Below are 25,590 nucleotides of genomic sequence, written 5' to 3' on the forward strand. Positions count from 1 at the left end.
TCAGTCATCTCTGCCACAATAAGTTATGCATCAACCCGATGCACCTTACTCTAGAGTCGCATGCAACCAACCAGGAGCGGATCCACTGCAATATCCAGGGGTTTTGCTGTGAGGGTCACCACCCAAAATGCATTTTTTAAAGTAACCCATAAAAAATTTTCATGAATATTAAAATGTTAATTTCTTGGTTTTGAATAGTTGTGTTCAGGGAGCTTTTTTTTATTGCCTCGGGCTCGAGATTCAGCTAACATCATGTTTTTCTTATATTTAACTTCTTCCTGATGTTTTTCGTAAAGTTTATACAATTTTCTACGTTTAATTACCCTTTTTGTTTTGTACGATTGAGATTTCTGATATGATTTATTTAATTCATGATCATTTTGTATTTTATCTAGGGTTTGGTCAACTTGGCCACCAGTGGGGATAGGGGCACCAACCCCTGCACAGAGGTTTCGGAGAGAGCTGCCCGGACCATGATTTGATGAGTGAGCTGCACTGTGCGCCCGACCGGAAAAGTTCCTTGTGAAAGTGACATTACGGGGAAGGGATCGTCGCAGAGTTCTGTTGAAGCTTTCGACCTTTTGTGAATTGCTATTTTTGATTGTCCTGTCCAGTACAGCTGGAGACAACCTCTTTGAGATGCAGGCATGGAGCCTTGCTTCGTTCTCGGCGGAAGATGGTATTGTAAAATCTTTACCTAAATAGGAACTCTTGCTAACCCAATTATTATTTACTTTCCCTTTGCACACCAGAGAGTGTTTTCTGCATGATGCATGATCTCCCATGTAACATTTCACTATTGCATGTTTGGCATATGAGAGCTTGTTTTTTAATTTAGCTGCATCTCCAGCGTATACTGCATGAGCTTGATTTATCTCAGCTGTACATCTGTCAACAGCATCAAGGGCAAAGTTATGCAAAAGTTTGGTTTTTTCTGCCTTGGTTCTCTTTGGCATGACCTCTAAAAGTTTTTGATCTTTTTTAATTGCCTTTCTGATTGACTCGGACAAGTGTCGAGTGTCAATATAGTGAACTGGGATGTTTTGCAGCAGACCGTCCTTGTAGAGGGAATCTGCAGCTCGACCGGCAGAGCTGTCCGGGTCAGTGGTTACCTCCCTTACCTCGAGGCCATCTTTGCAGAGGAGTTCCGCCATCCCCTCCCTAGCCCAAGTGAACTCATCCCCAATAGTATGGTGCATTGGTAGATTTGCCCCACAAACCCTGGGACTGCAGTGGTGGTTAGCAGTGCCCTCATCCAGTAAGTGCCCATGCTTAGAACAAATTTTGTTTTTAGTAACCATTTTAATTACTTGATGTTTTGAAGTGACATTCTCGGCAAATGAGTATACAGTCTGTGTCGCCGGCTGAAAGGGTGTCTCACCCACCCCCGAGTACAAGGGGTTATTGTACATGCCATCACATTGTACAGGGATGGCACGTGGGGAGTCACTTCCCCTAAGAGTGTTGACATCCACCAGCTGGCGACACCTGTTACTCATGTCAGCCTCATTTAGGTTCTCAATAATTGGCATAATTTTGTTTGATGTTTTTTGTAGAGACTTGCGAGTAGGAGGGGGAGTGTTGGTAGAGAGAAGGATTTTCCTCATCCCATCATTGCCTATAGGGGTTTGACTAAGGCCAACTTGAAGCCCATAGTTTACAGTGGCAGCTTTCCTACCCGGGGATTTGGTCTCTACCTCCTCGTACAAATTGTACCGCCTCGATACATATAGACACTTGGTACATCGAAGGCCCATTCTGCTTCCCAGGCCGCGCCTCTCTTCGGAGGCCAGATCCCACTCCAGCGGTCCATCGCACCCCGGTATCGCTTGCTGGTGGAGAGAGATCACCTCATTCCACATTTCTGCTGTTTTCCTAAGATGTAGCAATCGATGGGAATTTTGATTGGCCAATCTAGGTAAATATACAATTTTTCATTTGCTTAAAACAGTTGACTGTAGACAGTGCATGAGAGCAGATATTAGAGTTACTTCCCTTAGACTATCTGACAAGACATAGAAAATTTTAACATATTGTAAATTTAATTCTTTGGAATGAATGCTTCTGATTCTTTTTCTTAAATACCTATATGACTTTCAACTGCATGTATTACATTTGACCTTGCATGTATTTACATGTATTTACATGTAATAGTATGTAACATGTACCCCACCCTAGTAGGGTCCATTTTTTTTATATTTAGTTATGTAAAAGGTAAGTAAGACTTGATTTGCAAGAATATTTAAGAACTATTGCTCTATTCTTATTGTTTTATACAAAATTTGACTTACTGTTCTGATTCATTTTTATTTAGACACTGTGGAGAGCTTTCATCTCTCGGTCTCCTCGGCCTAAGGAGATGGTGGCACATGGGCCGCAGGAGCATTTCATGTCCTTCTGCAGCTGTCGGAGTCTCCGAAACCATTTGATGCATCTGCGGGGACAGTCTGTTATACGGTGCAGGTAAAATTTTCACATCATTATTTTCCACTCCCTTATTATGAGGTACATTTTGTGGTTTGAAACCATAATTATGACCTTTTTTAAACTTTGGCATGGTTTTGAATTCTCCTTTTTTAAACTTCTTATCCCAAGAAATTGATAAATGGTCAGTGCTGTTTAAAGCTACAGAGACTGAACTGTAATGTGTTATCAAAATTGGGGATTTTCTCTTGCCTATATTAATTATAAACAAAGAAGATGGGGGGCACCTGCTACTTCTCAAAGTTGCATTAGATAGGGGGGTAGTGAAACTTTTCGCACATACTTAATCAGCAGGGAGGACCAGATAAAGATCATTTAGTATACTAGAAACATTAATGAATGACTTTTCATAATCATCAAAAAGTTTGCTAATTAGTCTATTTGAAACCTTGAAATTTTGCATTATTTGCTAGATTTGCATTAAATTTTACAGCTATTTTCAAATTCTGGGTGGAATCCACCCTTATGAAAAAAATGACTCAATTGTGATTTAATATCATTTTATTTTCATTAAACAACAGAAACATGGCAGTTTATAACTATTTTATTCATTACAGTCCTCAATATATCCAAATGTGATCACAAGTCTGAAAGTCATTCACTCTGTCTAACACCATTGGCCGCAGTACGGTCACATGTTCACATGGTCACAGTATCCGAGACGCTGAGATTGCAGGACTCCAATTTCATACATGTACTCGGGTAAGTGTAAAGTCTTTGAAAATTACAAAAGTGACTAATTCCAAGGTAGGTAAGAATGTAAGTATAGGAATGAGAGTACCAAATCCCCGGATGAACATGTGGTTTTGTTTGTTACACTAAGTAGAGCAGAGTACTGAATGGGTAGGCATTACCTGATTGGCTGAATTCAGGTATGTAATTATCTTCATTTTAAAGTAAAAATATTAATGTTTGAAATAAATGATGGAATGAGGAAATATTATAGAAAGTATAGAAATAGCAGGGGAAGTTGTAGGAGTGGGGGTTGATTTTTGATGTAGAGTGTCATTTACTGCCGATCGCTGTAAGTTGTAAACAAGGGCAATTTTGACCTACAAACGCCATGGGACCCTATATTTTTTTAAGTATATTTTGTAAGTGCTTAGAACAAAGTTTCAAATGATACCAAGGATTTGTCTGAAATTACCATAGGTAAGTACTGAGAGGGCCAAAGATTTGTATTGAGTTCTATGGGAAATTAATTGGTACTCTTTTCCCATAATGTAGACGATTTATTATTCTCTATGATTTGAATGCGAAATTATCCCGATTTCCGAGTTTTAATTTCGATATTAAAAAAATATTACATACACTCAAAAAGGAATTGAGCGATAGAAAATTGTAATACAGTACTGTTTTAAAGCCTTTATAAATAAATTGATATCTGCCACTTAAAAGAAAGAAAATCAATCCATAGATTAGATTTGGTTATTACATGTATATTTGATAAAAAGTTAAATTATTTATGACACATGATCTATACTCTATATACCCAAGAAATTATAAAAGATGTGAAAAGACGATTCTTGGATTCTTGTGAAATACTCAAAGAGTTAAAAAAATATGTGAAAACGCGATTCTGTGTGAAATAATGCTACGCTATATGTTTCTTTTGAAAAAAAAACCATGATAAAAAAAATTGCACAGGTCTCTTGATATGTGGGATAAGTATACCTGAATGAACACAATTTTATGCAGTGATATATAATTATGTACATGCAACTGACGTCCGTACTTTTCCTTATAATTCATAAAACATAAAACTATCTAATTCCTTTGAAGCCTCCTCCCCCTCCCCTCCCCCCCGTCTTGATTAATATTTGGAGACGTTCGTGCAGCTAGGCATTTGAATTATATATTCGGTTTAGATTTAAATCTGGAACATGTGAATATAATTACCATTTACATGTATACAGAATTTCATATTCTATAATGGTAGATTTGTCATTATGAAATGTTCAATTTACGTCTGAGAGAGAGAGAGAGAGAGAGAGAGGAGAGAGAGAGATTCCCTCTTAATCCCGATCCTCCTATCCATTTACATAGACCAAAAATTAGTTCTATATCGGTCACACCCATTCTTTATTAAATGTTTTCTGATTTCATAGTCATGGTCACATTCTGTATATTTTTCAGCTTAAAAAGTATCACACGAAGTGCACCTGTGTTGACCTGTCAATCAAAATCACTTGACGCTGTATGCACTGCAATTAAGTAGCCTGAGTTTGAAATGATCTTGAAGTATGATCTTTAAGTAAATCTGATGAAACAAACTTGTGAAAAAATAGAATAAAATAAAAAAATAAAATATCTCGGTATTATGAACTTCGATTGTGGGACGTGGAGACCGGTCCTTTGGATGAGATCGTATAAATCGAGGTCCCTTGTCGCAGAAGGTGCTGGCATAAAAAAGATTCCCCTCTGCTCAATTGCGATAAGTGCCAAAGTATAGGACAAAAATTTGCAGTCTCCACCGCAGAGTGGTGTCGTCTCCATGTAAGTGAAAAATTCTGGAGAGGGACGTTAAACAACATACGTATAATCAATCAATCGATTGCTGAAGAATTACTGTAATTGAATAATCTGTCTTATAGGTATGCTGTCAAATCTTGATATTATAACATTACAAAACTCAGTGACTTTACGTTTAATGTGATACTAACTTAATTCATTATATTTTTTTATAACACCATACACAATTATGCCAAAACATACATGATGGTACGGTGTTCGTTCGTCTGTTTGTTTGTCTTAGAAATGATTGCAAACAATTTTTTTTTAAATTGCTAATGATATACGTATATCTCTTATAGGTGCCAAATGTATTATACAAGATTGATAATGAAAATCAAAGTACCTTAAGTACTGAAAGGACTTTTTTTCCAGTTATTTTTTTCTTTCACAGTAAATATGATATGTATGTTTTTTACACAGAAAAAAGCAAATTCTTACAGATTTAGAAGAACGGAAGACTTTTTTGTTGCCATGGCAACAAGAGTCTAGTTATTATTATTATTATTCCTCCCAAATTTTGTGAGCTCGATTACTCAGAGACGGTTGGATAGATTTTCACAATTTTTCACATGATAGTAGGCTGATATATGAAGTTTATATAAAATTCCGTTTTTTGAAAAATTCACTTCCGGTCCGAAGTTACGGCCGAATTTCCAATTTTTAAATGGACTTTTGTCCGGAATTTTTCTCGGAAACGGTTTGAGGTAAAGATGTGAAATTTACAGGAGTATTAGATCATGACATTCTCTTTGTTTCGAAGTTGTTTTCGTGTGTTTCCGGTACTTCCTGTCCGAACCGGAAGTGAACTTGTGTTTGGTCAATTTTCAACTTTTTTGTTTTTTAATATTTTTTCAAGAAATTATTATGTATAACAGAGGTTATTCTACAAATACTAAACATATAAATTGTTTTAAAATTGGATTTCGCATTTTCTAGATATTAGGTACCGTCATTTTCCCCATTTACCTAGTGTGTATACAATGGGCAAAGAAAGATAACTCTGACTTGTAAGTGAGAATAGAACTTTCGAGATAAAGGCGGAAATAGTATCGATGACGTCAGAGACATATACACTCTCCATATCAAAAATATTTAGACGTTCCATATGCACTCTTCTAAATGTAAGAGTACGTTGGTTACCGCTTCCAGTGCATGTATAGTTTAAAGTTGCCAGTGTAGTGTAAGTCTGTATTGACAGTTAATTGATTTACACATGAATATATCTAAAAAAAATTAATATATATGCTAGGTAGCTAATTCAAGTAAATATACTATAAGCACTGAATATACATTTATAGTGATGGGCAGGCATGCAATTTATCTATCTCGTATAGTAAGTTCAGAATACGATAGTTATAAGCCTTCCATAATGTAGACGAATTATCATTCTCTATGATTTGAATGCGAAATTTTCCCGATTTCCGAGTTTTATTTTCGATATTAAAAAATATTACATACACTCAAAAAGGAATTGAGCGATAGAAATTTGTTACAGTAATACAATACTGTTTTAAAGGCTTTAAGCCTTTATAAATAAATTTATATCTGCCACTTAAAAGAAAGAAAATCAATCTATAGATTAGATTTGGTTAGTACATGTATATTTGATAAAAAAGTTAAATTATTTATGACACATGATCTATACTCTATATACCCAAGAAATTATAAAAGATGTGAAAAGACGATTCTTGGATTCTTGTGAAATACTCAAAGAGTTAAAAAAAAATATGTGAAAACGCGATTCTGTGTGAAATAATGCTATGCTATATGTTTCTTTTGAAAAAAAAAAAACATGATAAAAAAAATTGCACAGGTCTCTTGATATGTGGGATAAGTATACCTGAATGAACACAATTTTATGCAATGATATATAATTATGTACATGCAACTGATGTCCGTACCTTTCCTTATAATTCATAAAACATAAAACTATCTAATTCCTTTGAAGCCTCCCCCCCCCCCGCGTCTTGATTAATATTTGGAGACATTCGTGCAGCTAGGCATTTGAATTATATATTCGTTTTAGATTTAAATCTGGAACATGTGAATATAATTACCATTTACATGTATACAGAATTTCATATTCTATAATGGTAGATTTGTCATTATGAAATGTTCAATTTACGTCTGAGAGAGAGAGAGAGAGGAGAGAGAGAGATTCCCTCTTAATCCCGATCCTCCTATCCATTTACATAGACTAAAAATTAGTTCTATATCGGTCACACCCATTCTTTATTAAATGTTTTCTGATTTCATAGTCAGTCATGGTCACATCCTGTATATTTTTCAGCTTAAAAAGTATCACACGAAGTGCCTCTGTGTTGACCTGTCAATCAAAATCACTTGACGCTGTATGCACTGCAATTAAGTAGCCTGAGTTCGAAATGATCTTGAAGTATGATTTTTAAGTAAATCTGATGCAACAAACTTGTGAAAAAATAGAATAAAATAAAAAAAAAATATCTCGGTATTATGAACTTCGATTGTGGGACGTGGAGACCGGTCCTTTGGATGAGATCGTATAAATCGAGGTCCCTTGTCGCAGAAAGTGCTGGCATAAAAAAGATTCCCCTCTGCTAAATTGTGGTAAGTGCCAAAGTATAGGACAAAAATTTACAGTCTCCACCGGAGAGTGGTGTCGTCTCCATGTGAGTGAAAAATTCTGGAGAGGGACGTTAAACAACATACGTATAATCAATCAATCGATTGCTGAAGAATTACTGTAATTGAATAATCTGTCTTATAGGTATGCTGTCAAATCTTGATATTACAACTTTACAAAACTCAGTGACTTTACGTTTAATGTGATACTAACTTAATTCATTATATTTTTTTATAACACCATACACAATTATCCCAAAACATACATGATAGTACGGTGTTCGTTCGTCTGTTTGTTTGTCTTAGAAATGATTGCAAACATTTTTTTTTTAATTGCTAATGATATACGTATATCTCTTATAGGTGCCAAATGTATTATACAAGATTGATAATGAAAATCAAAGTACCTTAAGTACTGAAAGGACTTTTTTTCCAGTTATTTTTTTCTTTCACAGTAAATATGATATGTATGTTTTTTACACAGAAAAAAGCAAATTCTTACAGATTTAGAAGAACGAAAGACTTTTTTGTTGCCATGGCAACAGGAGTCTAGTTATTATTATTATTATTATTATTCCTCCCAAATTTTGTGAGCGCGATTACTCAGAGATGGTTGGATAGATTTTCACAATTTTTCACACGATAGTAGGCTGATATATGAAGTTTATATAAAATTCCGTTTTTTGAAAAATTCACTTCCGGTCCGAAGTTATGGCCGAATTTCCAATTTTAAAATGGACTTTTGTCCGGTGTTTTTCTCGGAAACGGTTTGAGGTAAAGATGTGAAATTTACAGGAATATTAGATCATGACATTCTCTTTGTTTCGAAGTTGTTTTCCTGTGTTTCCGGTACTTCCTGTCCGAACCGGAAGTGAACTTGTGTTAGGTCAATTTTTAACTTTTTTGTATTTTAATATTTTTTCAAGATATTATTATGTATAACAGAGGTTCTTCTACAAATATTAAATATATAATTTGTTTTGAAATCAGATTCCACATTTTGTAGATTTTCGGTACCGTCATTTTCCCTATTTACCTAGTGTGTATACAGTGGGCAAAGAAAGATAACTCTGACTTGTAAGTGAGAATAGAACTTTCGAGATAAAGGCGGAAATAGTATCGATGACGTCAGAGACATATACACTCTCCATATCAAAATATTTAGACGTTCGATATTCACTCTTCAAAATTTAAGAGTACGTTGGTTACCGCTTCAAGTGCATGTAAAGATTGAAGTTGCCAGTGTAGTGTAAGTCTGTATTGACAGTTAATTGATTTACACATGAATATATCTAAAAAAAATTAATATATATGCTAGGTAGCTAATTCAAGTAAATATATTATAAGCACTGAATATACATTTATAGTGATGGACAGGCATGCAGTTTTATCTATTTCGTATATTAAGTTCAGAATACGATAGTTATAAGCCTTCTATAATGCAGACGATTTATTATTCTCTATGATTTGAATGCAAAATTATCCTGATTTCCGAGTTTTACTTTCGATATTAAAAAATATTACACTCAAAAAAGGAATTAAGCGATAGAAAATTGTAATACAGTACTGTTTTAAAGCCTTTATAAATAAATTTCAATCTGATTAAAATCAGATCCTCGATGCTCCTTTTTTAACGATATGTCGCTTAAGCGGCATATCGTTAAAAAAGGAGCATCGAGGATCTGATTTTAATCAGATTGAAATAAATTGATATCTGCCACTGAAAAGAAAGAAAATCAATCTATAGATTAGATTTGGTTATTACATGTATATTTGATAAAAAAGTTAAATTATTTATGACACATGATCTATACTCTATATACCCAAGGAATTATAAAAGATGTGAAAAGGCGATTCTTGGATTCTTGTGAAATACTCAAAGAGTTAAAGAGTGTGTGAAATAATGGTACGCTATATGTTTCTTTTGAAAAAAAAAAACATGATAAAAAAATTGTACAGGTCTGTTGATATGTGAGATAAGTATATCTGAATGAACACAATTTTATGCAATGATATATAATCATATACATGCAATTGACGTCCGTACTTTTCCTTATAATTCATAAAACATAAAATTATCCAATCCTTTGAAGCCCCCCCCCCCCCGTCTTGATTAATATTTGGAGACGTTCGTGCAGCTAGGCATTTGAATTATATATTCGTTTTAGATTTAAATCTGGAACATGTGAATAACATTACCATTTACATGTATACAGAATTTCATATTCTATAATTATGAAATGTTCAATTTACATGTCTGAGAGAGAGAGAGGAGAGATTCCCTCTTAATCCCGATCCAGACCAAAAATTAGTTCTATATCGGTCACACCCATTCTTTATTGGATGTTTTCTGATTTCATAGTCAGTCATGGTCACATCCTGTATATTTTTCAGCTTAAAAAGTATCACACGAAGTGCACGTGTGTTGACCTGTCAATCAAAATCACTTGACGCTGTATGCACTGCAATTAAGTAGCCTGAGTTTGAAATGATTTTGAAGTATGATCTTTAATTAAATTTGATGCAATAAACTTGTGAAAGAATAGAATAAAATAAAATATCTCGGTATTATGAACTTCGATTGTGGGACGTGGAGACCGGTCCTTTGGATGAGATCGTATAAATCGAGGTCCCTTGTCTCAGAAGATGCTGGCATAAAAAAGATTCCTCACTGCTCAATTGCGATAAGTGCCAAAGTATAGGACAAAAATTTGCAGTCTCCACCGGCGAGTGGTGGCATCTCCATGTGAGACCTTGATATTTTAACTTTAGAAAACTCAGTGACTTTACGTTTAATGTGATACTAACTTAATTCATTATATTTTTTAATAACACCATCACAATTATGCCAAAACATATACACAGTGAAGTTTATGATAGCACGGTGTTTGTTCATCTGTTTGTTTGTCTTAGAAATGTTTGCAAACATTTTTAATTGCTAATTATCCTTGCTCTATGATATACGTATATCTCTTATAAATGCATTATACAAATCAAAGTACCTTAAGTACTGAAAGGACTTTTTCCAGTTATTTTTTCTTTCACAGTAAATATGATATGTATGTTTTTTACACAGAAAAAAAAGCAAATTCTTACAGATTTAGAAGAACGGAAGACTTTTTTGTTGCCATGGCAACAAGAGTCTAGTTATTATTATTATTATTCCCAAATTTTGTGAGCGCGATTACTCAGAGATGGTTGGATAGATTTTCACAATTTTTCACATGATAGTAGGCTGATATATGAAGTTTATATAAAATTCCCTTTTTTGAAAAATTCACTTCCGGTCCTAAGTTACGGCCGAATTTCCAATTTTTAAATGGACCTTTGTCCGGAATTTTTCTCGGAAACGGTTTGAGGTAAAGATGTGAAATTTACAGGGGTATTAGATCATGACATTCTCTTTGTTTCGAAGTTGTTTTCCTGTGTTTCCGGTACTTCCTGTCCGAACCGGAAGTGAACTTGTGTTTGGTCAATTTTCATCTTTTTTGTTTTTTTATATTTTTTCAAGATATTATTATGTATAACAGAGATTATTCTACAAATACTAAATATATAATTTGTTTTGAAATCAGATTCCACATTTCGCAGATTTTCGGTACCCTCATTTTCCCTATTTACCTAGTGTGTAGACAATGAGCAAAGAAAGATAACTCTGACTTGTAAGTGAGAATAGAACTTTCGAGATAAAGGCGGAAATAGTATTGATGACGTCAGAGACATATACACTCTCCATATCAAAATATTTAGACGTTCTATATTCACTCTTCAAAATTTAAGAGTACGTTGGTTACCGCTTCCAGTGCATGTAAAGATTGAAGTTGCCAGTGTAGTGTAAGTCTGTATTGACAGTTAATTGATTTACACATGAATATATCTAAAAAAAAAATTAATATATATGCTAGGTACCTAATTCAAGTAAATATATTATAAGCACTGAATATACATTTATAGTGATGGACATGCATGCAATTTTATCTATCTCGTATAGTAAGTTCAGAATACGATAGTTATAAGCCTTCTATAATGCAGACGATTTATTATTCTCTATGATTTGAATGCGAAATTATCCCGATTTCCGATCGATATTGAAAAATATTGCATACACTCAAACAGGAATTGAGCGATAGAAAATTGTAATACAGTACTGTTTTAAAGCCTTTATAAATAAATTGATATATGCCACTTAAAAGAAAGGAAATCAATCTATAGATTAGATTTAGTTATTACATGTAAATTTGATAAAAAGTTATTTAAATTATTTATGACACATGATTTATACTCTCTATACCCAAGGAATTATAAAAGATGCGAAAAGACGATTCTTGGATTCTTGTGAAATACTCAAAGAGTTAAAAAAAAAAAAAATGTGAAAACGCGATTCTGTGTGAAATAATGGTACGCTATATGTTTCTTTTGAAAAAAAAAACATGAAAAAAAATTGCACAGGTCTGTTGATATGTGGGATAAGTATACCTGAATGAACACAATTTTATGCAATGATATATAATTATGTTCATGCAACTGACGTCCGTACTTTTCCTTATAATTCATAAAACATAAAACTATCTAATTCCTTTGAAGCCCCCCCCCCCTCCCCCGTCTTGAGTAATATTAATATTTGGAGACGCTCGTGCAGCTAGGTATTTGAATTATATATTCGTTTTAGATTTAAATCTGGAACATGTGAATATATATAATTACCATTTACATGTATACAGAATTTCATATTCTATAATGGTAGATTTGTCATTATGAAATGTTCAATTTACGTCTGAGAGAGAGAGAGAGAGAGAGAGAGATTCCCTCTTAATCCCGATCCTCCTATTCATTTACATAGAGCAAAAATTAGTTCTATATCGGTCACACCCATTCTTTATTAAATGTTTTCTGATTTCATAGTCAGTCATGGTCACATCCTGTATATTTTTCAGCTAAAAAAGTATCACACGAAGTGCACGTGTGTTGACCTGTCAATCAAAATCACTTGACGCTGTATGCACTGCAATTAAGTAGCCTGAGTTCGAAATGATATTGAAGTATGATCTTTAAGTAAATCTGATGCAACAAACTTGTGAAAAAAATAGAATAAAATAAAAAATAAAATATCTCGGTATTATGAACTTCGATTGTGGGACGTGGAAACCGGTCCTTTGGATGAGATCGTATAAATCGAGGTCCCTTGTCGCAGAAGGTGCTGGCATAAAAAAGATTCCCCACTGCTCAATTGCGATAAGTGCCAAAGCATAGGACAAAAATTTACAGTCTCCACCGGCGAGTGGTGGCGTCTCCATGTGAGTGAAAAATTCTGGAGAGGGACGTTAAACAACATACGTATAATCAATCAATCAATCAATCGATTGCTGAAGAATTACTGTAATTGAATAATCTGTCTTATAGGTATGCTGTCAAATCTTGATATTATAACTTTACAAAACTCAGTGACTTTACGTTTAATGTGATACTAACTTAATTCATTATATTTTTTTATAACACCAACACAATTATGCCAAAACATACACACAGTGAAGTTTATGATAGTACGGTGTTCGTTCGTCTGTTTGTTTGTCTTAGAAATGATTGCAAACAATTTTTTTTTAAATTGCTAATGATATACGTATATCTCTTATAGGTATTATACAAGATTGATAATGAAAATCAAAGTACCTTAAGTACTGAAAGGACTTTTTTCCCAGTTTTTTTTCTTTCACAGTAAATATGATATGTATGTTTTTTACACAGAAAAAAAAACAAATTCTCACAGATTTAGAAGAACGGAAGACTTTTTTGTTGCCATGGCAACAAGAGTCTAGTTATTATTATTATTATTATTTTTTTCCCCAAAATTTTGTGCAGGCGATTTCTCAAAAACTATTCAGTGGTTTTAAATGAAACTTTCAGGAATTATGCGTCGTCAAATGAACTTTGTTCATCAGAAGGAAAATTTGGAAAACTCGCTTCTGGTGCCAAGTTATTGACAGTTTTCTGATTTTAAAATGAAATTTTGTCCCCCCTTTTTTTCAAAAATGGTTTAAGATATGAACTGGAGACTTGTTAGAGATGATAGGTTATGTCTTCTAGATGAGGGGAATCACCTTTTTGTGCGTCGTCAATACTTCCGGTCGTTATCGGATGCGAATTTAAAAAAGTCGTATTTTTAAACTTTTTTGTTTTTCTATATTTTTCTTTTATTTTAATAAGGTTAATAGAGACTCTTCTGAAAATGCTTTATATATAATTTATTTTAGAATTGATCAATCCAAACTCTAGATATTCGCATTTCTAAATTTGAAGCGGGTCCAAAATGGCTGCTGTCTCTGTAAACTCCGATAAGTAGGTCAGAATTTACGGAGTCAGCCGAGCGTTTGTTTGAATGAAAGTACCATAAGGATCAAAGAAATGTGAAGGAAATGTTGGATTGTCACATCACAATTACATTGCAATTCTGTTTCGCAATAGAGTTTTAATCCGGGGTTTCCTCAAACGTCTACTATAATTTTTCTTGTCTGTATCTCAAAGTAGAAAAAAAAACATGACTACAAGTGGAAATGCGATAACTACAACCTTTTGTTTTACACCACGGAAAAACTGATCCTAAACCATTGTTATAAGTAAAAGCTTTTCAAGAAACTTGCCTGACTAAAGCAATCAATATATAGTAATTATTACGTGGCCATTGTTTTTTCCCCATGCAGGCTTGTGTCATATTAAATGAACAGAAATAAGAAAACCATTTTTTTAAAGATTGTTTAATGAAAATGATTTAAATATTTTTTTTCTAAAAGATGTTGTTATTGAACATAAATGGTATCAGATTCCTTGACCGTCGCAGGACGAGACATGTTTTTGGGTGAAACATTCTAGTCTTCCCATGAATGTGTAACTTATCGGGATAGTCCACTTTGGGGGTAAACAGGAAAATAAAACTTGTAGAAAATCTTACCTAAATCACTGCTTCAGTGTTACTTATCCATACGATATATAATAAGTACAATATGATAAATATACTTTCTCAAGCTCGATATTCAGGTTATAAGAACATACATTTTGAAATTTCATTGAAACCATCACCATTCAATAGAAAATACATTCCGAAGGATATGCGCGAATATTTACCCGTGACATTTCGCGCGAAATAATGTATCGTGATCAACCTTTCGTAGTAGACAAATGGTCTGATGCAGAAGTATATAGAAGTGCAGAAAAAGATTACATGGACATGCCTGTATATGGAATTACATGAAATAAAAAGTTGAATACATAAAGAATAAATGAAAGTAAACAGTATCAACAGAGAATGGCTAAAGATATGAATATGAAACTTGCTGAGGTGATAGAGCATCAAATGTAGATATTTTTATCGACAATTAATTTTCGTCGTTCTTACTTCCGGTCGCAAACGAAAGTGAATTCAAAAATGTTAAATTTGCAACTTTTTTGTTTTTCAATATTTTTCTTTGGGATTTACAGGGTTAATAGAGAGTCTTTTAGGAGTTTTATGTATGTTTTCATCTTTTTGATTGAAAAAGTTTGCAGAGATTTTTTTATAAAATTCACTTCCGGTCGAGTGATTACCTGTCCTCAAAATTAGAATTTATTCTCACAATATTGCTTGGCAACAGTAAACGACTGAAGTCTAAACCTTTCAGGTCTGATAGTCAGTCATCAGTTTATTTGAATCGTGAGAAAATCTTGTATCGCCGTTACTTCCGGTCGTGACAGGAAGTGATGCAAAAAAGTGAATGGTTAATGGTTAGCTTTCTTGGATTTTCACGCTGAATTTCTTTTATCACTTTTTCAGAGTGAATTTTTGCTTTTATTTTCAGAATCGGACGGAAGACCTCTCATTGCTCGCAATGAGTTTCTAGTTAAGGTCTTCCGTTTCAGACGGAAGACCTTATAGTGATTCTACTGTTTATTATTATTATTATTTTTTTCCCGTTTTTTGTCCAAGCGATTTCTCAGAGATGGCTCTATGGATTTTCTTGAAACTTTCAGGAATTATGAAAAATAAAATAAACTAAAAACATTTTTAAGGATTTTGCAAAATTCACTTCCGGTCGTCAGATATGTCCAATTTCCGTTTTTTCAAAAGAGATCATGTCCGGACGAGATCTCAGAAACGGTAAAAGATTAAGACCTCAAACTTTCAGGGATTATAGATCATAACAAGTATGTTTGCAGAATATGTTTAAATTTGTCAGCCGTCACTTCTGGTCGTCACAAGAAGTGATCAAAGAAATCAAAAATTTCAACTTTTCTTTTTTGGATTTAATCTTGCATGGCATTATTGTATCTGTTTCGCAGTTTTGAAATATGTTGGTCCCACCGGAAACAAAAACGTCAACTTCCGGTTAAAAGCGAAAAACTACATAATTTGAGCATTTTATTTTCCCATAAATATCTCTTATAGATTAAGTGTTTGAAATGGTTTTTTAATATATTTTTTAGACTGCAAATGTCTAGAGTAACGTCAAATATCTTGGTAAAATTCACTTCCGGTCGCGTGTTTTACTGTCCGCAAAATAAGAATTTGTGCAAGTGAGATCTCAAAAACAGTAAGAGATTAAGACACCAAACTTATAGGAGTAATAGAACTTAAGGAGTAGGCAAAACCATTTGGGTTAATAGCGTCAGCCGTCACTTCCGGTCGTCACAGGAAGTGATCAAAGAAATAAAAAATTTCAACTTTTCTCTTTTGAAATAAAACTTGCATCATATAATTGAATCTCTTTCACAGTTTCTATATGTGTTGGTCTCATTGGAAACAAAAAAACGACAACTTCCGGTTATAAGAGAAAACTATGTAATTGGGATTTTTATCTTTCCCAAAAGTATCGCTTATAGATAAAGTTTTTTGAAAAGATTTTTATATATGTTATTGAGATTGCAATTGTCTAGTGTGACGTTAATCATCTTAGGAAAATGCACTTCCGGTCGCGTGTTTTTCTGTCCTCAAATTGAGATTTTGTTTACCAAATTGCTCAGAAACAGTACATTGCTGAAGTCTAAAACTTTCAGAACTGATAGTCAGTCCTCAGTTTATCTACATCATGTAAAAATCGTACGTTGCCGTCACTTCCGGTCGTGACAGGAAGCGATGCAGAAAAGTGAATTGTTACAGTTTTTTTTCTTTTTACAAAAATGTTTGGCTAATGCCCATGTTAGATAAACCATAACCATGCAATTTATTATCACCGGAAGTGCAAACCGAAAAACCGGAAGTTGTCTCAAACATGAGTAGTTTTTCATGGAAACTTTTAGGGAGGATCAGTTGTGAATAATTAAGGTGTAGAATGAACATTTTATTCGTTTGGAGCACTTTCTTTCATGACGAAGTACATAAAGAAAACAGGAAAGTAATTCCGTTTGTTATTATTTGTATTTATATATCTTTGGAAGCCTTGAGATGACTTTTGTTAATTATTTAGAGTAATCTTATTGGCAAGATTGTTTTTTTTTTTTTTTTTTTTTTTTTTTTTTGAAGAAGTCAAGAAAACGGAAGACCTGTTATTGCCTAGGCAATAAGTATCTAGTTATTATTATTATTCTTTTTTCTTCTTATTTCTTCTCCGGTACTTTTTTGTCCGCGAGTGTTCTCGGAAACTGCTCATCCAATTGAGTTAAAACCTTTTTAGGGTTAATAGGCATGTTATGTAGATTTGCGGAACAAAGGTCATTTTGCGCGCACGTGCATGCACGTGCGTGCGCGTGCAATGGGTAAAATGACCAATATACTTGATATAGCTGTAATTTTTATATTTTTTGGTAAAATGCTTTGATACTCAGAATATAAGGATATATTAAAAGTGTGAACAAGATGACATGGTCAACATGCACATGCGTGCGCGTGCGCGCACGCGCAAAGCGTAAAATGACCAATTTACTTGATAATATCGTAACTTTTATACTTTTTGATGAAATGCTTTGATACTCAAAATATTTATATATATAGAAAGAGTAGACAAGATGACATGGTCATCATGCACATGCATGCATATGCATGCACGTGCGCGCGCGTGCAATGTGTTAAATGACTAATATAATTAATATAGCCGTAATTTTTATATTTTTTGATGAAAAGCTTTGATATTAAGAATATATATATATATATATTAAAAGTGTAGACAAGATGATTTGGCCATGATGCACATGCATGCACATGCGCGCGCGTGCAATGTGTTAAATGACCAATATACTTAATATAGCCGCAACTTTTATATTTTTTGATGAAAAGCTTTGATACTATGAATTAACAGACATATTATAAGTGTACACAAAATGGCATGGTCATTATGAACATGCATGCATGTGCGCGTGCGCGCAATGCTAAGATGACCAATATGCTTGATTTAGCCGGAACTTATATATGTTTTGATGAAATGTTTTGATACTGAGAATATAAAGATGCATATATAGTATAGACGGGATGACTTGGTCATCCTGCACATGCATGCACGTGTGCGCGCGTGAAATGCAAAAAATGACCAATATACTTCATTGCCTTATTTAATGAAGCTTACAGGAAAAAAGTCACCAAAAGGGAGTTGGGGAGCGTTTGGGGAACATCTGTAACGGTCCCCGTTACAATTATAACTAGTTTCCTTTATTATAAAAACATTTAAATAAACACAAATGTTAGAAAGGCATGATCTATAATCATACAAACTGAACATGCTAAAACCACATTGTTCTTTCAAATATATTGATAGATCAAAGTATTGTTAAAAGTACCGTATCATTTAAGAAATACTGGTATGGTACCGTAACGTTCATCCCTAACGGTATCCAACCCTACTGTCTAGTGCAAGTCTAATCTTGAAGGGTTCTCCTAAGAATTTTTAGAGCAATGAAGCAGCTTGAATGGCTGATTTTTGGCTGGAAAGTCTGCATTGGAGAAAAAATGCTCATTTAACCAGCTAACTCCAGAAACACATAGAGATATTTTGAAAGACAAATGAAACCATCAACCTCAGATATTTATAATCTTTGTGAAGAATATTCAAGTCCATACCTTGTGTTATGGTATGTACCAGTACAGATTACTTGTTTGTTGACATGGCATCCCGACAACTTAAACCTAATGATGATAACAAGTATTTCAGTATAAAAACATGCCAATTCTTAATCAGTTCCACAGAAAATAAATCTCTGATGAAAAATGTTAGGTAGAGTAAGAGTTCCCCCACCTTATTTGATACATAAATGAAGCTAAGATGGGCTCATTCTGTATCCCCTGCCTCAGCATTTCAAGTTTGAGAAGGAACATTCCCCTACCTGTACCAAAAATACATCTGAGGATTCCAACTACAAAGCATGCTTAACATGCTGCTTCTGTGGCCGAGTTTACAGTTTTAATTTTTTTTGGGAGGTTCATTCCAAAGAAACTGATAGTCCAACAAGGTGCATTGTACTGCAATCTTGCTTCATACAGATACAGGAAATCACACTTACAGTGAACATGCTTATAATGAATTGATGCTTACAGCGATGTGATTTTCATTCTCAGTGGCATTAAAATATATAAACTTAACAGATATTACAAATTACGTTTATAAACAAAGCAAAATTGCTCTTTCCCAGAACTTGGTTATAAGCATGTTTTACTGTACTATATTTTTGGATATTTAAGGTAAACACTGATCATCATAAAAATTACTACTTTTGCTTCTTACTGTACCTACATGTATATTTGATATGAAACTCAACTGCACAAAGTGCATTTATATTTTTTTTTTAGCTTTGCCTTGTAACCTTTATCTAATATTTTTAATAAGAAAACTTCCATAATATAAGTACAGCCACCTTCCACTACTCACAGAAACTTGTGTGAATAAACAAGAACCAATGAAGTTTATGTTTTAGGTGTTTACAAATACTGAATGACCAGGTGATGACAATTTACCGATTCTTGATTAAGTGTATTGAAAACCTATTGGAGTATAAAAGAAGGCCAGCCTGCTACAAAATCAATTTTTCTACTTTTTTAGGCTTTTCAATTTTTTTAAATTATTTAATATCATAATTTTGCTCACAATTGTTCAAATCCAGGGGTATAATTTTAAGACTTTAAACTCTTTTTGCATGACAGAAAACATTGTTCAGAAACCATGCCTAAGAAAATCATTACCAATCTTCTTTTTTCCCTGAGATTAGAAGCTTAATGCTTACTTTTCCAGTGCGATTGACTTATGAAGGGACAAGCCCTAATGATATCCCCTCATTTCACTTTGCCATGCAAGTACAGGACAATAAAAAGAAGCCACAAATAATGCTTGCTTATTAAGATTTTCTTTCAGGAAAATAAATTATTCATCATTTTTAAACATGAATGACTATTGCAATCTTGATTATAATGAAAATTACATGTACATAATACATACATACATATTAAGTAAAACCTGGAAAATTAACAAAGATGATATGGTATCACAAAATTATAGGAAAGTGAAATCAACTCACCATTGACATGATCAAAATGAATTTGCTTTGAAATAAATGAGGATCAAAGGTAAATTTTAAAAGTCCATTTCTAGAAATTCCTAAATATTGTCATTACAAAAATTTAAAATCTAATTTTTGAACTATTATCCTTGTCCATGAAGTCGTAATTTATCTTGTGCTTTCCCTGAGAAGGCTGCCTGGATGGCAGCAAACACAACACTAGGAGGTTGCTTGGCATCCACGGCAGTGTGTATTCCTTTCTTGCTGTAGTAATCGACGAGAGGGCTAGTTTGTTTGTGGTAGGACTCAAGGCGCTTTTTCAATGCATTTTCATTGTCATCTGATCTCCTGATAAGAGCTTCTCCTGTGAGCTGTTAAAGTATTTAATTTGTTTACAGTTTCTATATTGCATACATGTTTTATATAAGGATATATCAAATATAAGAAAAAAAGTCAGTACTTCCACACAAAAAAAATATTTTCCAGAGCATAAAGCAATTTAAGAATTTTTTTCATAAAATTCAGAGCAACATAATGCTGCAAAAATACTTTTAACAAAACTTGATTAATTTGGAAAATGTATTGTCAAAAAGTTAAAAAAAAACCCAAAAAACTAACATCATCCTTCATTGGTACTTTGGGTGGATTAAATTCAACATGATATGACCTTCCACTGGGTGGATGAATTAGACGTCCAGTGATGCGCCGCACCAGTAAAGAATCGTCAATTTTAAATTCTACACAAGCAGTCAGCTTTGATTTTCTCTGCTCCAGCAGATTATCGAGCTAAAATGATATCAAATTTATTGCACTTTGCTACAAATTAACAAAAATACATCTTTCTTGATTAATATTATGAGAGAAGCATAAACAAAAAAAATGATAAATCGATGAATACAGTAAAATGAGCTCATACCAAATGCAAAGGATGAACAATTTTCATTCTTTTTAAATGTAATCACTATATTCTGAAAGTTTATTAAATTTTTAAACTTCGGGGGAATAAAAATCACTTTGCTGTAAGTGTGCACTCATTAAGAGTGTGCTCACACTAACCACGTTTTATTTCATATACATTATACAAACACTCTGGCTCCAAGTTATTTCAGATATCTTTGTTATACACAATGACAGCTAGCTTTTACCATAGTAATACCTGAATTGTAGCTTATACTTACTGCCTCTGCCTGCTTAATTGTTCGAGGAAATCCATCCAGCAAAAAGCCTTTGGCACACTCTGGTTTATCTAGGTTCTTGTCAATCATTTCAATCACAAGATCATCACTCACTAACTGACCCTTGTCCATCACCCCCTTGACCCTCTTCCCAAGGTCTGATCCAGAAGAAATGGCTGCACGAAGCATATCCCCTAAGTAGTGTATAAAAAAAAGGCAATTTAGTTTAGTATTGAAGCTATTCAATTGGAGTTCTGTTTCAGATTAAACTTTAGGGGTAATATTGGTTGTACATATGTAGCTCTCTGATCTGAAAAAATCTGGATGATCATGCATTCCATATTTTTCAGAGTAAGACAATGTGAGTCTAGGTTGGCATGATTGATACTCCTGATCAAGCAAAACTCAAGATATCTGAACATTTAAGGGCCTCAAGTTTATAAAAATTCACTCAAAAGTTTTATACTCAAATTTGAAACATAACTTGATCAACTCATTTGTCCAAAATATCTGAATTTAGTTCAAATTCTATACAACAAGAATTCTATAATTTTGAAAAATTGAACCATAAAATTAATTGAAAATGGTCGAATCTTAATTTATGATCATCAACATCCTATATTTGTTTATAAATTACAAATTTCAGCACAGAATCTGTTGGAATAGCGAAATTAGAGTCAGTTCAATGTTTCTTATATTATTCTTTGGAAAAAATCAAAGAGAAAATTATATTTGTAGATTTCACTATATTTACCATGCATATGTATTCAGCCAAATTCAACAACAAATATTATGCTCATGAAAATATTATGCTCATGAAATTAATTACATGTATTACCATGTTTTCAAAGAATATTGGTAGTTGAAATAGTATAGTGAGTGTTTAAACCATTCGGGAAAAAAGGGATCTAGATGCTGTATGTGGCCATTAGGAATAATTAATGCATCTGCCACAGAAATCAAGTTTTAGGGTGCAATTATTGAATCAAAAGAACATGTGTAAGGTGTACAAAAACATGCCAATTCTGTGACTTGCATGACGCTGATGTAAATTTTTCAATGAAAAAATGAACCTGTTTGAATGCATGTAGTTCATTAAAACTGTGCTACTTTCAATGCAATATAATGATACTCACCTGTTGAAAGGTGGCATACTTTGTATTCATCTACCAGCTTTGGTGCCTATGAAAATAATGCATAATCAGTATTACAGTTAAACTTCGTTATCTCGAAGTTGACGGGACCGTTGATGAACTTCGAGATATCCGTGGGTTCGACATATCGAGGGTTATAATTCTAATGAACTTCAAATAAACTTAGTGCAGTGAACATGCACTTAATAGTAGAAACATGTCAAATTCCTTCTTGTTTGAAATTCTGTATACGTTTTCTTTAATATACATGTACATGTATTTAGCATTAAAAAGATTTTAACATCCTCTTTATAATTCACAGAACATTACTTTGTATAATATGCACAGTTGTATAATCCTTTTAACAACCCGGCAAATCAACCACTAGCATCGTTTCCCATGTATACATAACCGGATATCGTCTATGCATTGTAAATTTAAAACCGGTTGCAGTCAGAATAACGCAAACGAAATATTCAATTTTTTTTTATTGTAAAAACATGTTCATACATGTATAATCAGTTAAAAGAAAAGATTTTACCACAATGAAAATAAATGCAAAAGAAGAAACTTTTGTTTAACACTGAATCACAGGGCACTATAGCATGTTTTCACTGCGACACACGCTCACATGATGGTGTGTACTGATGATTGTAAATTCTGTATGCACATACAGGAAAAATAAATTCTAATTGCATTAAATTATAGAATTTTGTTTCACTTTGATGTTTATAATTTTCGCTTTCATATGCATAAACTATGCAAGCGCGCATATTACATATAGCATAAATAGCGATTATCAAGATAAATGTACCCCAGCTACAAAACAACGTGTCATCCACGCATATACATAAGACTAATACACACAACCTTTGGCTTGCATAATTAAAATCAAGGTAAGCCATACATACACCTCCTATTATTATCGCGCTATTATCTGTTGATCACAGGAACACAGGTAACCCGTGCGTGACAGACAGGTGGCTGTTCAGTTTACCCAACGGATTGATCATCAGAGCGGAAAATTATCCTGACTTCGAGATAACGCAAGTGATTTTAATGAATGGGTACACAATTTTACTTCGAGATAACTGGTGTATTTGACATTACCGTGTTCGACATAGAGGGGTTTATTTTGATCATTTATAAAGCAAATTTCGTCGGGACCGCGGCCTTACTTCGACATATCCGGGGTATTCGAGATATCCGTGTTCGAGATTTCGAAATTTACCTGTAATTACAGATCTTTAACCACTGCTTTAAACACTAAAGATACAGTGCATGAGCACAGAGGTCACAAAATTATACACCCTGCTCCTATATGATATAATAAAAAATATCCCAAACAGGCTATTATATCCCATATTTGGGCATGGTCCAAACTAGAAAGAACTTTCCATCACTAAAATTATATTGTCCTACAGACCAGGTTTAACAATAGAATTTGTTTTATGTGTGTAGCAAAATAAACATGGGCAAATAATCCTTTTATTAATTAAAGTACATGTTTACTATGATCCAGAGATACCTGAATTTCAACATGGCATTAAATTCAAAGCGTCAAGAAAAAAAAGTTAAGAAAAATGAGTTAATTTTTTTTCTTTATATGGATTATTTTTAGGATAGAAGGTATACACTGCACATAAGCACAGGTACTTGGGTCTTGGTTAATAAATATGTATGTACCTTATTGATAGTGATGGGACATCGGTTAGTTTTCATAATCGATCATCGGTTGGAATTGGTTACTGCTTCTGATGCAATTTTACCGATTATAATTGGATGCCATAGTTTTGTATATAAAAAGCAGACTATTACAAGTATTTCATATTATTTCTTTAACATGAATATATAAAATATATAATATATTGTTTTTCTTTGTTGTTTTGCTTCTTTTACACTCTCTATATATGACCTTTTGGTTCTTAATCACCTCTGCTTTGTGCTAGTTGGCTTTATTACAAATAAGACGCCATTTTTCTTTCATTACGAAGAAATAAATTTTAAACCGGGAACAGATCATTCCGGATTGTATTCCAGATTGTAAGTATGTTTCTGATGATCGATTATGAAAAATAATAATCGATCATCGGAATCGGTAGCATTTTTTTGTCGACAATCGATATTCTCTGATTATATCGGTACAACACTACTTATTGATACTTTTTTTTTTTTTTTTTACACATCAATAAGGTACATACATATTTATAAACCAATACCCAAGTACCTGTGCACATAAGCTCAAAAAGGATTTGGTAGTTTTTTCAGTGTATTTCCTTTCGTATTCTTCAATATCACTTTGAAGCGGATCCGTTCTGATTTCCTACACTGCAAATTATATGAGATGTATTCTAACTGTGGTGAGGGCTTAGACACAGTTACTTATTCAACTAATCCGAGATTCCTCTGTCTCTAACCCCTGCTATTATAATGTGACATGTGTATATGTCACAATATAAAAGCAGGGGTTGGAGTTAGAGGAGGTCCCAACCTGATAAAGTTTTGTGAAACTTTGCTCTTTCAGTGTTTCATGATTTGATATCCAAATATTTGTTTTATTACAGTACCAAAATATGATTTTTTGGACAATATGAAATATTGTGATGCTGATGTAATCAGCAATGATGCTAACGTTAGATGGCAATTTTCGAGGAAATTCGAATCATACCGCATGTACAAAAATATGATTTCTATACGTCTTGTCATTTGTAATCAAGTAATCAGAATTGCAGATCATTCTTATTACGAAGGCATGTTTTACCTGGGTGCCTTTTCCAGAGCCAGGTGGCCCTAATAATACGGCGTTTACTTTTCCTGACACGGGAGGCATCTGTCCACTTTCAAACGGAAGTACATAAGGTCGAGCAGGCGCAAGCATTACACGTGCAACATATTGGCGGATCAAAGATCGCTATGGGGGGGATTTTTTTTCAGTTCACCCGAAAAGGTTCAAAGTGAGTTTTTCTGATTGAAGAGTGTCCGGCGTCCGTCTGCCCTCTCAGGGGCGGATCCAGATAAGTCATTTTTTCCCTTCTGATGACGCTCCTTAATTAGCGTTTTTAAAATGTCCCTAAGGGGGAGGGGGTCCTAGGTCATTTTTCATTACTTTTACATAGAAATCAGTGGCGGATTCAGGGGGGTTTGGGGGGGTTCGGGAAAAACCCCCCGCCCGATCAAAAAAAATTTTTTTTTACAAGACATTTTGTGTCATTTTAACAATATATTGCATAAATGTGACT

At 33.6% G+C, this 25,590-nt stretch overlaps 1 protein-coding gene and 1 long non-coding RNA gene across 4 annotated transcripts; one reads left to right on the top strand and one right to left on the bottom strand.

The window, feature by feature from the left end:
• Positions 1-255: 255 nt before the first annotated feature.
• Positions 256-3,121, top strand: LOC133190070 (uncharacterized). 3 transcript variants are annotated; one of them, XR_009721562.1, is made up of 5 exons: positions 256-290; positions 396-679; positions 1,050-1,258; positions 1,557-1,918; positions 2,315-2,467. It is a non-coding gene; the product is annotated as an uncharacterized LOC133190070 (long non-coding RNA). The 3 variants fall into 3 exon arrangements; XR_009721561.1 differs by lacking the exon at positions 256-290 and adding an exon at positions 3,042-3,116 and having other exon boundaries at positions 313-679; positions 2,315-2,463; XR_009721563.1 differs by lacking the exons at positions 256-290; positions 2,315-2,467 and adding an exon at positions 3,042-3,121 and having other exon boundaries at positions 317-679.
• Positions 3,122-19,979: 16,858 nt separating this feature from the next.
• On the bottom strand, positions 19,980-25,210 carry LOC133190071 (adenylate kinase 2, mitochondrial-like). The gene is made up of 5 exons (XM_061325543.1): positions 25,113-25,210; positions 22,355-22,400; positions 21,222-21,412; positions 20,662-20,829; positions 19,980-20,414 (listed from the first exon to the last, which is right to left on the bottom strand). The coding sequence occupies exons 1-5, from the start codon at positions 25,179-25,181 to the stop codon at positions 20,187-20,189; spliced, it is 702 nt and encodes a 233-aa protein (XP_061181527.1). The 5' UTR covers positions 25,182-25,210; the 3' UTR covers positions 19,980-20,186.
• Between the last annotated feature and the right edge of the window lie 380 nt (positions 25,211-25,590).

This window comes from Saccostrea echinata, unplaced genomic scaffold (assembly GCF_033153115.1).
Source record: "Saccostrea echinata isolate AGI-Se365-2 ecotype Australia unplaced genomic scaffold, CSIRO_AGI_Sech_v1 ptg000020l, whole genome shotgun sequence".
NCBI classification, from domain to species: domain Eukaryota; kingdom Metazoa; phylum Mollusca; class Bivalvia; order Ostreida; family Ostreidae; genus Saccostrea; species Saccostrea echinata.